Here is a 17,685-nt window from a genome sequence, read left to right as displayed (position 1 = left end):
AACAACAAGTCATTTCTCAGGAATGAGGCAGGCCATATGTGAAGGTGTTTTGGAAAAGCACAATAGGGAATACGCCAATCAAAGTAGCATCTGCATTTTATTTCAATGTCAAATCACATGTGTGTTATAAAAAAAAAAAGGAAAGTGGATCACTTTTATTAAAGAATAACTTTCCTGTTGTGATGTCTACAGTTAACTCAGACCTTCCCTGAGCAACACATTCAGGTCAGGCACATAAATGACTCACTGAAAACACTCTGTGTGGCCGGTAACATGTGTCTTTGACAGACACGGCGGCATCTGCCTACTCCCCACCCCCATGGCAGAAGAAAACTAGCAATAATCCATTACGTGCATTTTCCCCAGAATTAGCGCCTTCTATTCAACGCGTTGATGAATATCACAGCAGCTCGCAATTGATAGAAACAGGAAACTATAAAACAACTCGCAAAGTTCTAGGGAGAACTTATTTTTTTATAATTGGGACTGGATTAAGATGGAAAGGAAGTAGGTTCTAGTCCCATTTCCATTATTTATTAGCTGTATGACCTAAGGCAAGTCACTTAACTTCTCTAGGTCTTGGCTTTATACTTGTATAAACTGACAGGGCTGAACTGAATAATCCCCAAGACCCCTTTCTGCTCTAAAAGTATGTAATTCTCTGGTCACTTACCCACCTACTCGTATCTGAATAGCAATGGAAACATTTTTAGATTGTCTCGTTCCGGAACCTTGTTCCCAGTTGGAAGTTAGATATCTCTGAACACTACGTTAATTTCTAGTTTGCTTTGGTATAAAACAGTATATGTATATGTCACCTACAAAGCATCAGTGAGGCTCCTACATCTACTGATTTCAAACAGGCTATAAATGACAAAAATGAACGAGAGGTGGTAGAGGGAAAGATGGCCATGGCCACGGGGAGTGTCAGATTTAAATCATTCCAACTTAAGACCTTGAAGAAGAGAAGGAATTGCTGTTGCCAAGCAACAAAATATAAATCCTGGTTAAGGGCTTGGGTGGCCTTGTTCAGATCACATGCCCACCCATGAACCAATCATAGTGGTCACAGGCACATGATACACATCATAGACTGACCCCTTGGGGTATATAGTCATATATTTCGGTGGGTGGAGGGGTGACTGTTATCATAAAGGAGAGTGAGTGAAAGAATTCTTGGGGAAAAAACATGCTCATCAGGTAGAAACAACAGCCACCACAGACAAATTGGCCCAGAGCATATAAAGTCAAGTTTTGTGCCATTGGCCTTTCTGCCAGAACTTCCTTCTGGAAATGTCAATTTATGATGTCACTCTTATTTTTCATGTAATAATTCAACAGATATTTATTAAGTGCTTGCAGTTTATCAGTCATGTGGCTAGACCAGAAAGAACACAACAGACTTAACATGACAGACTTACCACGACCACCCCTGTGAAATTTGTTAAACTTCTAGTCTAATGAGAGAGACAGACTATAGAACACCTGCTCACCATGTGCTCAGTGGCACAAAGAAGATGTGCACGGTGTTAGGGGAGCAATAACAGAGCCAACCACTGTGTACCCCAATGAGTGACAATGAAAATAAATCATGTACAACGGAAGTACGGAGTGATATCAAAAATATGACCAAAGACAGTCATCCCATCACATGCAGCCTGTATCTCAAAAATGTAAATTTCTTTCCAGGATAGACCTTGTAGGCCAGGAAAGATGGCAGAGACACAAACTCCGCCAGGAACAGCCCAGATGACTCTCACCTATGATCACCTGACCCTGCCGACAACAGGCCCACTGGGGTTGCAGCGTGCTGAAATAACACTCCCGATTTTACACACTCAGAGACAACTTAGTTCGGTAGCTTTCTGGTTGAGAAGATGCTACAGTCTCATATTTGGAAGCTTTCTAAAAAATATATATATTATAGAAGTGTGTGGGTGGCTCAGTAGGTTAAGCGTCTGACTCTTGATTTCTACTCAGGTCATGATCTCACAGTTGGTGGGAATGAGCTTTGCGTCAGGCTCTGCACTGACAATGCGGAGCCTGCTTGGGATTCTCTTTCTCTCCCTCCTCACAGTCCCACCCCCCCTCGAAATAAATAAACTTGAAAAAATTATATACATCTACAAATAAGATAAACTTGCATTTGACTAGCTAAAGGTCCTCTACATTTTTTGAAAAATTGGCAGTGGGGAGCCTGGGTGGCTCAGCTGGTTAAGCATCAGACTTTGGTTCAGGTCATGATCTCATGGTTCGTGGGTTTCAGCCCCAAGTTGGGCTCTGTGCTGACAATGTGGAGCTTGCTTCAGATTCTGTGTCATCTTGTCTTTCTGCCTCTCCCCCACTCATACTCTATATCTCTCTCTTTCAAAAATAAATAAATATTTTTTAATTTTTTTTTTAATTGGAAGCTGTGAATTACTGAAACCCTAACAATCTACCAAGTTTCCCCAAATCAGCATGTTCAAATAAGGCACAGAGGAAGGGTGGAAGGGAGCAAGATAAGCCATATAAGAAATAGAGAAAGAAAATGCATACATTTAATCTTGCTGCACTGAAGCAAATACCTCTTACACAATGTCATATGTATCTTTGAATCTGGGTAGTACAGTACTCTGTGTTAAATGCATTTTATGGGGATTTGGAGAGGATTTAGGTAAAGGCTGCCCCAATAAATGATTTACCAGCTCTAATAAAACATCAAGGAAATTGTTCAGATTGTATCTCAGACCATTTAAAACACAAGTTTATAGAGGTCTCGGCAGCCCCCATATCCTCAATCCTGGTTTACAAAGAAATGTTTATAGTGGTTAATTATCCCATATTACTTTTTTTTTAATGGTAGCAATTTCAAAAGAAGGGAGAGATTGAAAGTAAATAAGTAGATATGCCAACCAAAGGAGTTGGGAGATAGAGAGAAGCTTTTTATTCACCTTTTATTCACCATTCAGTAAATATTTACTGATTGTCTGTTACAAACCAGGTATTCAAGAACCAGGGCCTGAAAACCCAGGAGTGACCAGATAAGAAGGGTTCCTTCCTACCTACAGCTTCTGTTTAGTGGAAAAAAAAAAAAGAAGTAAATAAATGAAATAACTAGAAAATATTAATTTAAACTGAGATAAGTACCTTAAAGAGGAAAACAAAGAGGACACCTGAGGGGCTCAGTAGGCTAAGACTCTGACTCGTGGTTTCCAGTCAGGTCATGATCTCAAAGTTTGTGGGTTTGAGCCACATTGGTCTCTGTGCTGACAGTGCGGAGCCTGCTTGAGATTGTCTCTCTCTCTCTCTCTCTCTCTCTCTCTTTCTCTCTCTCTCTTTCTCAAAATAAATAAATACACTTAAGAAAAAAAGAGGAAAACAAGGTTATGAGAAAGTAAATAATCAGAAGAGGGGTGGGTACCTCTTTACATGGGGCACTAAGGAAAGGCCTCACCAGAGAGGTAAAATAGATGCTGGGGCCTGCAGCATCCACAGCTGACCATACTACTAAGAGCTGAGAGAACATTCCAGACAAAGGAAGCATCAAGTGTGAAGTCCATGATGTGATAATGAGCTCGGTATTGAAGAACAGAAAGGAAGATGGATGTGAGAAATGAGACATCATCTGTGTGATCTTGGCCTCTATGTTAACCTCTCAAAAAGACATTTTCCTCAAATTTCACTATTACTAATATTAGTAATATTAGTTGCCTTTATGAAAAATACATTTTAGATTTTTATACGTTTTCTTTCAACTTTCACTATAACCATAGCCTCCTATAGTATAGGTATTATTATTCTGGTTTCATACAGGATAAAATAGTGTCTGAGGGGTGAAGTAAATTGTTTAAGGCTACAAGCAGGGGAAAAACTGGAATTCATACTCAGGTTTATCCATAAAGGCTACCCTCTTTCATTTCTTTAATTGGTTTTTTTTGTTCAACAAATATTTGTTGAGCCCGACACTAGGAGCTGTCCACACAGAAATAAATGAAGCAAAATGCGGTAGGTTATGCTTCCAAAGATGGCCACACACTGTCTGCCATCCCAACAATGTCGCCTTTCTGCTCTCACATCAAGAAGAGGAATCTATTCTCCCTCTGCCTGGCTTTGCGACTTGCTTCAACCAATAGGGTATGGTGGGAGTCACTGTGTAACTTTGACGGCTTGGCCTTGAGATAATCTGCAGTTTCCACCTTCTCTGCTTGGAAAGATGCCACTTGAACCCCAGGCACCATGCTGAGAAGAAGCCCAAGCATCAGTGGAGAGAGGCCAGTGTGGAAAAGTGAGGACCTCAGGCGAGAGCAGGAACCACGATCCCAGACACATGGTCCCAACTGAAGTATTCAAACCAGACCCCAGCTGTCTGAGCTGCCTCAGCTGAAGCCTTAGACATGGCGGAACAGAGACAAGCCTTCTATAATGTGACCCTGACTGAATTCTCAACCCGAAGAATTGCAAACAAATAAAATGGCTGTTAATGCAAGGCACTAAACCTTCAGAGATTCATCATGCAGCAATAGAAAACCAAAACACCAAAGACCCCCAGCCTGGTGAAAATATAAACATAAAAATATCTTTAAAATAGTGTAAGTGTCATGAGAGAACAACAGAGAAATAATTTACACCAGTGTAGAGCAAGGGCGAAAAACTTTTGGTAAAGAGCTAGATAGTAAATACTCTAGACTTTATGGGTCACGGTGCTTTTGGTTCCAGGTTTCTTGGTTCCAGGTAGACTTTTGTTTGTTTGTTTGTTTTTGTTTTTAACAAAAAACAGATGGAGAACAGAATTTGGCCTTGGAGCTGTACTGGCAAATCCCTAGCCTAGACTTACAGTGTTTCTTATATATTATTTTTCTTTCTAGAAGAAGTATTCATATTTCCCATCTTCTGGACTCCTTGGTTCCCGTTCCTGTTTCTAAAGCAGAGCCTTGCATCTCTTGATTCAGAGAATACTCACAAGCCTGGAGACCACACTTCAGCTGCTTCAGGAAAGCACTGGTGATAGTATTTAAACTTTTTGTTTTCTAAATCCATTTAAGTAATCTCTACACCCAACGTGAGGCTTAAACTCACAACCTTGAGATCAAGAGTCACATGTTCCTTTGACTGAGCCAAGCCAGGTACCCCAACTTTTAAATTCAACTAAAACCAGTGGAACTTATTAAAAATGTGACTGGATAAGCGAAATCTGAGCTGATACTATGTTTTCCTGATGGTGGTTCCAGGATGGGAGAGTAAGGGAACACTCGTTGGGAACTCAGTCATATGGTAGATAATTGCCCATTGGGAAAACCATTCAGGGCATGGATCTTGAGGTGGGCAAGGAAGCAGTAGTTTGGAATGGATGACTTTGAACTCTGTCTCTTCTTGTTTCCTAGGTTACTCTATGTATCACGCTGTCACTTACTGCTGTTCATTCCCCGACCCTTGACGAATCCTGCCAATGCAAAGGTCTATCATCATTACCACTAAGAAGTTCCATTGCTCTTTCTTATACGTACTTTTTAAAATATTTATTCTATATATGCTTGCATAGACAGATATACCTGTATATGCACCACCAGGTAAAGAGGGCAATAACTATCTGCTTGAATCTTAAGTAAACTAAGGTTAAAGCACGTGTCCTTCCCGGCCACCCTCTCAATTCTGTCTACTGATGCAACGCACAACTAACTGTCACCATTTCTCCACGGATTCCTCTCCGCAAGATTTGGCTCAAACTTTTTCTAAGAACACTTCTCTATTATCAAGCAAACTTAGCCATCAGCTTCTCCATGTGTGTATGTGGCACTTTGTGCCTTTTTTTTTAACAGCACTATCACATTACATTGATGTTTTTAAGCATCCATATATTTTATTGGACTATGAGCTTTCCCAAGTCAGGGAACATATCATATAGCCTGTAATAGGCCTGCAATCAATATTTGTTGAATAAATGAATAATAAAAGAATGGAATGAATAAAGACATGTTTAATTCAATGAATCTCAATTTGAAAAAAGAAAGACAGGGTAAGTTACTCACCAAACTGAAAATCTGTGTTTCTCCAGTTCCTCCAAGTAAGATACATCCTCTGAATAATCCTCAAGTTCTCCAGTTCTCCAAGCAGCTGATTTTTCCTTCACTGAGTGATTTATCAGGCTTTCTCTCTTATCCATGAAATTAAAGAAATAAAAAAATAAAGTATTTTAGTAGATATCAGATAGAAAGCTCACCTGGTTCAGTGACATTTTCCTCAGAATGATTTGTAGAATCATTGATCATATAGAAGCATAGTCAGTCATGGTTTTTGCATTGAAATTATTATTTTACATTCCACGTTCTCTCACTAAATGATCATGTTTCTACTGGAAGACTGTCATGTTCATTTTTTTTGCATTATTTCCCCTGGAGCAGCCTCTACAAATGTTGCTGGAATTAAATAAATAAATAAATAAATAAATAAATAAATAAATAAATAAAAACAACAGCCATGGTCATGGTATTTGTAATAAATCAAGACTATTGGTGGCAAGTAAAGAAAATGCAGTTTAAGCTAGTTTTCAGCAAAAAGGAATTTGAAGGAAAGTTGGAACAATCAGCTCATGGAGAAGAAGGAAGGAAACAGTTGGATTTTAGGAATATGGTAGCAAATGAATCAAAGGCCACCAGGACCCTTTCTCCTTGTCTGCTCTCTGCTTCAGCAGGCTACTTCCTTCTAGCCTTGCCACCAACAGCTTCTTAGTTCCGTAGCTAATGACTCTCAACAACATATTTAAATTCAGGACCATACTGTGTCTGTGCAATTAATTTAGTACAACTTCAGAGAATTGTGTGACCCATGATGATGGATCCAGCAAACAGACTGTCCCTTTGGAGAAACTGAGTCCTGTAGTTCAACCAAGCATTCTTAGGAGCCCCATCATGATGGGGAGTGGCAGCTAATCTGTGTGCCCCTCCTCCCTTAGTCACTATTCAAAATAGTTTGATTTCCATTGGTTTATATATTGCAGTCTTTTGTAAGATTTTATTGCAAAATTCTGCAAATAAGAATTCATTTGAAAACTACTGGTCTATGGAAAAATGAAAGTAGGCATGACTGCATTCATAAGATAGTTCCATTAAAATTCTTTTTTTTTTTTGCTTTAGACTCTTTTCAAACATATTCAGTTGTCATTTGCAAAAGGCCAGCTACCTGCAATTCCCTGAAATCAGTTTATACAAGTTTTTGCACAACTCTGCAGTTAAAATATTTTTGCAATTTTACAATGTTGCTTTGAATTCTCAGGTTGCAGTAACCAGGACAAACAGAATGAAACTGAGGTGAAGAAGATGCATCAGCAAATCTCTAGTGAGCTCAACAAAGCTACTTATTTTAATATGAAATTGGGTGGTTTGATTGCGTTAAGAACAAAATCCAGTAATGACAGCCATCAATGTAAAGTAATGGCTATTCCTGCCATGTCACCATCCCTAGGGCACTGAAACACAGAGGGCTGAAACACAACCCAGATCTTCCTGTGAAAAGAGTCCAATTTGCTTAGTCTGGAGCTTCAGCTTGAGGGATAAGCTTCAGGTTTCCCACCTATCAAGCAAGGCTAAGGAGGCACTCCCAGGGAAAATAAGCATGGAGACCATTCTTGCCCACCTTTGTGGCATCACTACATCTTGATAAGAATTCCCAAAAACTAGTTATACAGTTGTCTGGGGCCCTGATTTTTTGCAGCTGTTGCCCAGGGCACACCTCCAGATCTCCTGGTCTGGAGGTCAACAGAGATTATAATTGTGGACCCAAAGGACTGTACATTCTTGCATATTTTAAAAGCAGCTGTCTAGAGACAACCACAAGCTAGGGCAAGGTTTAATGAGAAAGACAATCACCTACATCAAGGCACTCCTTCAAGACTGAGAGAAGTAGCTGTTTTACCTAATACGTAGATACAAACAGAGAATCAAGCAAAAAAAAAAACCAGAGAAATGTGTTCCAAACAAAATAACAAGAAAAAAACCTCAGAAAAAGACCTTAATAACACAGAGATAAGTAATTCACCTGATAAAAAATTTAAGGTAATAGTCATAAAGATGCTCACTGAATTCTGGAGAAGAAAGGATGAACACAGTGAGTACTTCAACGATGAGAGGAAACAATACAGTACTAAACAAAACTCACAGAGATAAAGAATATTGAACTGAACTGAAAAATATATTTAACAGCAGACTGGATGAAGTAAAAGAATGGGTCAAAAAGCTGGAAGAGAAAGCAATGGAACTCACCTGGATGGAGCAGCAAAAAGAAAATAAAAGAATTTTTTTAATGGGGATAATTAAGGGATCTCTGAGACAACATGAAGCAGAATATTCACAATATAGGGGTCCCAGAAGGAGGGGAGAGAAAGAAGAGGGGCAGAAAACTTAAGTAAAGAAACAATAGCCAAAAACTTGCCTAACCTAAGGAGGGTAACAGATCCAAGTATCCCAAAATTTCCAAATAAAATGAATCCAAAGAGAACCACACCAAGACACATTATAATTAAAATGTCCAGAGTTAAAGATAAAAAGAGAATCTTACAAGCAGCAAAAGAAAACCAGATTGTTATTTACAAGGGTAACTCCACAAAGCTATAAGAATATTTCTCAGCAAAAATTTTGTAAGCTTAGAAGGGAGGGCATGACGTATTCAAAGAACTCAAAAAAAAAAAAAAAATTCCAACCAAGTATATGCTACCCAGCAATGTTATCATTCAGGTTTGAAGAAGAGATAAAGAGTTTTTCAGATAAGCAAAAGCTAAAGTACTTTATCTCCACTAAATTGACCTTGCAGGAAGTGTTAAAGGGATTTCTTTAAACTGAAAAGACATAGCACTACTTAAGAATAAGAAAGTATACGACAGTAAAAATGTCACTGGAAAAGGTAAATATATAATAAAGGTAAGAGATTAATCACTTATAACGCTACTAAGATTAAAAGTCAAAAGTAGTAAAATTAACTAAAACTACAATAAATTAGTTCAGAAATATATAAAATAAAAATATATTAAAAGTGACAACAAAAATATAAAATGTTGAGAAGCAACCAGTAAAAATGTAGAGTTTGGGAATGTGTTCAAATTTAAGCTGCTATCAACAAAATTGACTGTCACATACCTAAGGTAATAATGTGACTGTCATGGTAACAACAAAGTAAAAACTTACAGTAAAAACACAAAAGAGAAGAACAAAGGAATCTGAACATAACACTAAAGAAAATTATCAAACAACAAGGAAACTGAGAAAAAGAAGAAAAGAACACAGAGTAACTACAAAAACATCCAGAAAATAATGAACAGAATAGCAATAAATACATACATGTCAATAATTACTTTAAATGTAAATGGACTAATGGGGTGAAAAGACAGAGAGAGAGATCGACGTACTGCTCATACAGTATAAACTATAAGTCATTGATGAAAAAAATTGAAAATGACACAAATGGAAAGATATTCCATACATATGGATTGGAAGATTTAATATTGTTAAAATGCCCATACTACCCAAAACAATTTATAGATTCAGTGCAAATTTTATTAAAATTCCAATGACATTTTTCACACAACTAGAACAAATAATTCTAAAATTTGTATGTAATCACAAAAACCCCAGACAGCCAAAACAATCTGGGGAAAGAAGAACAAAACCAGAGGTATCATTCTCCCTGATTTCAAACTATACTACAAAGCTATAGTAATTAAAGCAGTATGGTATTGCCATAACAACAGACATATAGATCAATAGAACAAAATAACCCAGAAATAAACCCACACATATGTGGTCAGTTAATTTACAACAAAAGAGACAAGAATATGCAATGAGGAAAGAATGATCTCTTTAATAAATGGTGTTGCAAAAACTGAAGAGCTACCTGCAAAAGATTGAAACTGGACCACTTTCTTACACCATGCAAAAATTAACTCAAAGTGGAGTAAAAACTTGAATGCTAGACCAGAAAGCATAAAATTTCTAGAAGAAAATATAGGTGATAGGTGCCTTGACAGTGTTCTTAACAATTTTTTCTCTTTTTGGATCTGACTCTAAAGGCAAGGGAAACAGAAGCAAAATAAGCAAATGACACCACATCAAACTAAAAATGTTTCTGCACAGAGAAGGAAACGATCAACAAAATGAAAAAGCAACCTACTAAATGGGAGAAGATATTTGTAAATTACATATGTGGTAAGGGATTAATATCCAAAGTATAAAAACAATTTGTATAACTCAATAACAAGGACAAAAATTCAATTAAAAGATGGGCAGCAGATCTGAATAGATGTTTTCACAAAGAAAACATACAGATGGATAACAAATAATGGAAAGATGCTCAACGTCACTCATAATCAGGGAAATTCATCACAAGGAGATACTACCACACAGCTGTCAGAACAACTTTATTAAAAAAATCAAGAAACAAAAGGTATTGGCAGGATGTGAAGAAAGGAAACCCCTCATTCGTTGCTGGTGGGAACGTAAACTGGTGCAGCCACTATACAAAACAATATAAAGCTCCCTCAAAGAATAAAAAAATGGAGCCATCTTGGGGTGTCTGGGTGGCTCAGTCAGTTGCATGACTGATTGTTGATTTTGGCTCAGGCCATGATCTTGCAGTTCGTGGGTTCAAATCTCCGTGCTGTCAGCACAGAACCTACTTGGGATTCTTTCTCTCTCCCTCTCTCTGCCCCTCCTCTGTTCTCTCTCTCTCTGTCTCTCTCTCTCAAAAATAAATAAACTTAAAAAAATAAAAATAGAGCTATCATATAATCCACCAATTGCACTACTGGGTCTCTATCTGAAGAAAGCAAAAACACCAATTTGAAAAGATATTTACCCCTATGTTTGTTGTAGCATTATTTACATTAGCAAAAATATGGAAACAACCTAAGTGTCCATCAATGGGTGAATGAATAAAGAAGATGCAGTGTACATGTGTATACAATGGACTATTACTCACCCATAAAAAGAATGAAATCATTGCCACTGACAACGACATAGATGGATCCTGATGGTATTATGTTTAGTAAAATAAGTCAGACAGAGAAAGACAGATATTGCATTGGTTTCACTTATATGTTGAATCCAGCAAAACAAAACCCAGACTCATAGATACAGAAAACAGATTGTTGGTTGCCAGTGGTAGGGGTGGAAGAGTGAAATAGCTGAAGGGATTAAAAAGTACAAACTTCAGGTATAAAATAAATAAGTTGTAGGGATTTAATGTACAGCAGTTGGAATATAGTCAATACTGTATCAATTTCGTATGGTGACAGATGGGGACTAGACTTGTTGTGGTAGCCATTTTGTAACATAAACGGATTTCAAATCACTATGTTGTGAAACTTATTATAATATACTATGTCAATTATACCTCAACAAATTTTTTTTTTTAAAGAAGAAATAAAGCCCCTGAAAGTCAGTCAATCACTGTGGTCCTCTTCATCTTTCTCAGCCTCTGTAATTCCTGTGTCAGTAACAGTATTTTTTAATGTGTATTTATTTATTTTGAGAGATGGAGAGGCAGAGAGAGAGGGAGAGAGAGAATACCAAGCAGGCTCCATGCTGTCAGCACAGAGCCTGATGCAGGGCTCAGTTTCAGAACCCCAAGATCATGACCTGACCCAAAATCAAGAGTCAGATGCTGAACTGACTGAGCCACCCAGGAGCCCTTGGATTTCTTTTAAAGGATAACTATGTTGGCGAGGGGGCTGGATGGCTCAGTCAATTAAGCTTCCCACTCTTGATCTGAGCTCAGGTCTTGATTTTAGGGTCGTGATTTCAAGCCCAGAATTGGACTCCACCCTGGGCATGGATCCTATTTAAAACAAACAAAGAAATCTAAGTTAATGTGCTAAAAATTCCTTCAAATCAGTATTTTAGAAGATATAAAGTTGTGGAAATTAGTTTATGTCCAAAGAAATGAAGCGCAAAAGGAACAAAAACACAAATAAATAAGAGTTTTGAATCCAAAAAGTAGGTAAGTGTGTGCAGGGAAGTCCCCAGGTAAGTACCAGGATGTGTGAGCCTACTTATACAGAGGAATCAAAACCATCCACCAACCACAGATTTATATCTTGAATCTATACCGGAGAAATAATGCTTTAATTAGCATATCATCAACATTGAAAAGACAGAAAATAGATCCTGTATGTACCCTGAAGCCAAAGAACATCATCACTAAAAAAAAAAAAAATTATTCCAACAGCAATGTCTTTAGACATTCCAATAGCAATGTCTATACTGTAAGACATCATAAGACATCACTGATGAAAATTTGTTCTGAAACATCACATGTTATGTATTTTGTGTATGGCTACCCACACCCTAATCCATCACAAATCAACAGCAAATATTGAAACATAAATTACTGAAATTCAGAATATGATTTTCAAGTTCAAGAACTAAATATTTGGTTTGTGGGGATTGTCACTCAAATCCAACATTGTTTAGGAAGCAGCAAATGAACATTCTTTCAAACACAACACAAAATGATAGCCAAGAGTGTTTTAAAGAATTTTGAAAAATTCAAGTGCGTAGCATAGTGCAAAGGGTTGGCGAGTGATGGTCAAGGAGACCCACATTCAAGTCTTCTCACTTGTTTGGAAACTTAGATTATCTAGAGTTCGCGAGTTTAAGATTTTTAATCTGAGAAACAGAGATAATATTTGTCCTACATAGAGCACAGGATTCTTGAGATAATATCCATAAAATTCCTCTGGGCGTGGGGAGGATAGCATTTAAAATGCTTTCGATTATTAAGGACATAAGTAGCATCTGGCACAATGCACTACATAGCACAGGTGATCAATGGGACACTTCACGTCCTTTCTTTGGCATTTATTATAGCATTTCTATGAAGCAGTTAACTTGAAAATGTTACAGGAAGATTTATATTAAATCTCAAAGTTGGCCAGTTCATGACATGATAAGCTCATTAAGTTGTTACACGATAGGAAGCAAAGCCCAGGGTCACTATCTTGTGGTTCAGAGGTTTTGCCCCTTAGCCATAATTCCGTCCATGGCCTGATCAGCTGGTGGAGAAGGTGGCCATGATGGAGCCCGAGAGGTGGTTAAGCCTGTGTGTGGAGAAAGGGAGCTTGCGACTCACAGGCCAGCAGCACCGGTGCTTGGAAAGGCATTACGGTTCTAGCACAATTAAGCTCCACTTAGCGGCAGCTTTTTCTCCCCCAGACTCTTTACGGGGTCTTTGTGCGCGACTCCAGGGAGCACTCCCATCTGGCCAGATGAAGAGCGAGGGGATTGTTTCATCAAAAGACAGAGTCTTAGAAAGAGGAAGTAGTGAATAAAAGGCTGAATCCTGAGGATTACAAAATGCTTTTGAACTGCCCTGGGAAGATCAGAAGTGAGCACTGGTGGATGCTTTAATGCCTGCCCCATGAGGTGTATCATTTTTTTTTAAGAAGGCAGTGGAGGAAGATTTGGGGTGCAGGTACTCTGCTAAGAGGCTTGTGTTAATAAGATCACAGAATTGCAAGTCAGAGATAACAACAACAAACACCAGGTGCATCTGAAATATCAAAGCAAATAAACGTGACATCATGTTCAACTCCGTCTTTGCTGTTATTACCATCCAAAAGGAAAAATCATAGCTCCAAATTAAACCAGCCTAAATCCTGAGGCCATCCATCAAGAATACTCTTTCCTCTTTCTTTAATTCATATCTGCTGTGTGTACCAGAGAATTTTTCTTTTTTTTTTTTTTTTGAGTTTCAAGCTTTTTATTTATTTATTTATTTAATTTTTTTAATATATGAAATTTATTGTCAAATTGGTTTCCATACAACACCCAGTTCAACGTCGCTCCTCATCAGGGAAATACAAATCAAAACCACACTCAGATATCACCTCACGCCAGTCAGAGTGGCCAAAATGAACAAATCAGGAGACTATAGATGCTGGAGAGGATGTGGAGAAACGGGAACCCTCTTGCACTGTTGGTGGGAATGCAAATTGGTGCAGCCGCTCTGGAAAGCAGTGTGGAGGTTCCTCAGAAAATTAAAAATAGACCTACCCTATGACCCAGCAATAGCACTGCTAGGAATTTATCCAAGGGATACAGGAGTACTGATGTATAGGGGCACTTGTACCCCAATGTTTCTAGCGGCATTCTCAACAATAGCCAAATTATGGAAAGAGCCTAAATGTCCATCAACTGATGAATGGATAAAGAAATTGTGGTTTATATACACAATGGAATACTACGTGGCAATGAGAAAGAATGAAATCTGGCCTTTTGTAGCAACGTGGATGGAACTGGAGAGTGTGATACTAAGTGAAATAAGCCATACAGAGAAAGACAGATACCATATGGTTTCACTCTTATGTGGATCCTGAGAAACTTAACAGAGACCCATGGGGGAGGGGAAGAAAAAAAAAAAAGAGGTTAGAGTGGGAGAGAGCCAAAGCATAAGAGACTGTTAAAAACTGAGAACAAACTGAGGGTTGATGGGGGGTGGGAGGGAGGGGAGGGTGGGTGATGGGTATTGAGGAGGGCACCTTTTGGGATGACCAGAGAATTTTTCAAGACAGGCTTTCCATTAGCAATGCCCAGGGAGAAATAAGCTATCCTTGGGTGGGTAGAATTTATCTCGAGAAAACTCTAAATTGAGTAACCAACCCCCTAGGTTCTTCCTCCCCAACCCCCCCCCCCCCCGCCCCCGGAGGACAACTAACATTTCTGGCCACTTGAGACCACAAATTCTGATTGTTTTCTGGGCACGTGGTATTTGGAAAACCGATGTTTCCCACGTGAAGTTGAACATGAACCTCATTGGCCCACAGCCACCCGGTAAATTGCCTAGGTTGGATCTTTAACGTCAGTTGAAGATCTAAATTAATCTTTAATAACCATGCCGAGATGAGAAAAAAAGGAAAACACTTAACTTGGAGTAGGGAGTTTTAGATTTAGGTTTAGTAGGAGGTTTAATCGCCCTTGTCCACATCACTCGATCACTTGTTTCTGGGTGGCCCGTGTGTATCTGGCTCTGTCATTTCACAGCACTGACTTCACTTAGACATATTCCCGACAAGAACAAACTCCTTCCTAAAGCAATTCAGTTAAGACACCTTCTCAAAGTGCCTGACCCCAGGGAAGAGCATAATATCCCAAGCAATTGACTCACAAATTTTGGAATATAATATTAAAAATAAGATGAAAAAAAATTCCTTAATTGAACATGCAAACTCAGAAAATATACAGACGAGCTTCAGGTTTTCTGGATGATTGTAATCTTTCTCACCTCGTCTATTTCAGCCTTTCTTCTAATCCCAAGGTTTAAATTCAGTAAGTAGTATGAAAATTCACAAAAATACTTAAGAGACTAATATTTGATCCACAATATCCTAGAAGCCTCATGGGCATATCCTTTTTTGATCTTTCCAAAAAGTGTACATACAAATGTGTAATAGTACCTAATATGTAATATGTGTAAAAGGACATGAGCTTTTTTCCTTCCTAGGAAATTGTCCTTCGTTTCCTTATTCCAGGCTTTCAATTAAGGTATGAGACCCCAGAAGTAGAACATGTATACCTGGCTGAAAGGAGAAAAAATTTCACAAATTTTCTGAAGTATTATTTCATGATGGATACAAATATGGATGCCAGAAACAGTCTGGATTCAAAGCTGTGCACTTATTGGCAATGTTATTTAGGCTAATTCACTCCATCTCCTTATTTGCCTCACCTATAAAACAGGGAAAATGGTGATAATGGTAGCATCTATCCCATTAGTTTGTTGTGAGAACAAGATGAGCCCTTCCATCCAGAGGACTGAGAACATTTCCTGGAACCCAGTAATTTGCAAGCACTCAGTAAATACTTCAGTTCAAATGTCATCGTTACAAATTTCACTAAATTTTTGATTCCTAAGCTTCCTTTTAAAATATAGACTGTGATAGAAACAATAGTGATTGTTGGGGCGCCTGGATGGTTCAGTCAGTTGAGTGTCTGACTCTTGACTTCAGGGTCGTGGGATCAAGCCCCCATCTGGCTCATCGGGCCCTGCACTGTGTGGAGCCTGTTTAAAATTCTCTCTCTCTCCCTTTGCCCCTCTCCCCAGCTTGTGCTCTCTCTCTCTCTCTTCTGTCTCCAAAATAAAATTTAGGGGTGCCTGGGTGGCTCAGTCATTTAAGCCTCCAACTCTTGATTTCGGCTCAGGTCATGATCTCACAGTTCATGAGTTTGAGCCCCGCATCAGGCTCTGCACTGACAGGGCTAAGCCTTCTTGGGATTCTATCTTTCTGCCCCTTCCTCTCTCTCTCTCCTCTCTCTCTCTCTCTCTCTCTTTCTCTTTCTCTCTCTTTCTCAAATAAACTTAAAAAAATAAATAAGGAAAAAGTAAAATAAAATTTTAAAAAAACAATAGCAGTTGTGAATGTTGTGGTATTCATCTAAACATTAAAAACTTAGCCATTCATTTGGTTAGATGGTGGTCCACTATTTAGAAATGAAAACTGACTTTAAAGTCAGTCTTGAGAGTAAGGCAGAAAGTTGATTCTATAGACCTATATCTATTTAGTCAGGAAAGTGGAAAATTAAGATGATGCAAGTAATTCATATGGGAAAAGGCAGGGTTGGAGGACAATCTCTTCATTTCCATTTCCTAGCCGGGGCCAAGTTGTCTGAATACTTAAAACCCAAAGTCACTTGCTGTATGCAGATATGGACTTTGAAAACGGCTGATTATCTAAAAACTGGATTCAGTGACGCTGGTAAAATTCATTTCATCAACATTAGAAAACCCAGGCTACGTAATTTATATAAATGCATCAAGACAGTTTCTGAACAGACTTCATGGCAGCCTTGATCTGGCCAAATAAAACGCAGTACAATCAGCACGTTTTCTAATCACCCTGCCAGAGCTGGAAAGAGTCTTGTAGACTGATTAACTAAAGTCTTCAACAGCTTAAAGAAGTCTGATTCGGATGTAATAAAAATTTATTGGCATTACTGATTTCACAAACGTCAGCTGCTTTAGCATGTCCCACACTTCAAACCCTGCTTTGAAGACCAAATTACTTTCTACCTGTAAATATATTTTAAGAAATCATAGTTAATAATCAGGGGCTGCTGTTTTCATGGTCTTTCCAAAGCCAACTCTACGGCTTTCATCTTACCTTCTTGTGTAATTCACAGTCTTCTTTTAAGAGATTGAGATCACAGTCCGTAGGGCAGGGACCAAATTTATTAGAAATGCTTCCTAGGGTTAAAAACAAAAGGTGGGAAAATGTATCACAGATTTTCACTTCAGAGGCCATGTAAGCTTATACTACTGTAATCTAAGAATGTATGTAAAGCCCGACAAATGGGGATAAATCCAAGAACTGTAAGGAGGCTCTAAGATGTTCTATCCTCCCAATTTTAATGCAGTTGATGTATGAACCTCAAGTAGAACTCTACCAGTGGCCACCCCACGGGGGATGCAATTTACAAGCAGCAGTCTGATCCGCTTTCCTACCCACATCCGGGTAGGATTCTCCATTATCAGCTAGTTTTTCTGGGATCGAGTTTTCAAAGACACTCCTCTGCACCTCATACCAGTGTTCTAATATAAAACCTTGAGGCTAAAAAGTTCTGTTCCTGTCTGTACCCAGGATTTGCCACCTGAGCTAACTTTCTCATGTGATGCGTGACTTATCCTGGAGTTTCTCAACCTCAGCACTGTTGACATTTTGGATTG

General features: G+C 38.5%; 1 protein-coding gene across 1 annotated transcript in view; it reads right to left on the bottom strand.

Annotated features, from left to right (window-relative positions):
* The window catches only part of LOC132667882 (uncharacterized), a 182,431-nt gene that overhangs the window by 90,019 nt on the left and 74,727 nt on the right, over nucleotides 1–17,685 (bottom strand). Inside the window, 2 exon segments of the mRNA XM_078447612.2 lie at nucleotides 6,009–6,133; nucleotides 17,123–17,205. Coding sequence (XP_078303738.2) covers nucleotides 6,009–6,133; nucleotides 17,123–17,205 — 208 coding nt within the window.

This window comes from Panthera onca, chromosome B2 (assembly GCF_046562875.1).
Source record: "Panthera onca isolate mPanOnc1 chromosome B2, mPanOnc1 haplotype 2, whole genome shotgun sequence".
Lineage (NCBI taxonomy): Eukaryota > Metazoa > Chordata > Mammalia > Carnivora > Felidae > Panthera > Panthera onca.
The sequence above is the reverse complement of the archived record's forward strand: the minus strand, read 5'-3'. Positions and strand labels throughout refer to the sequence as shown.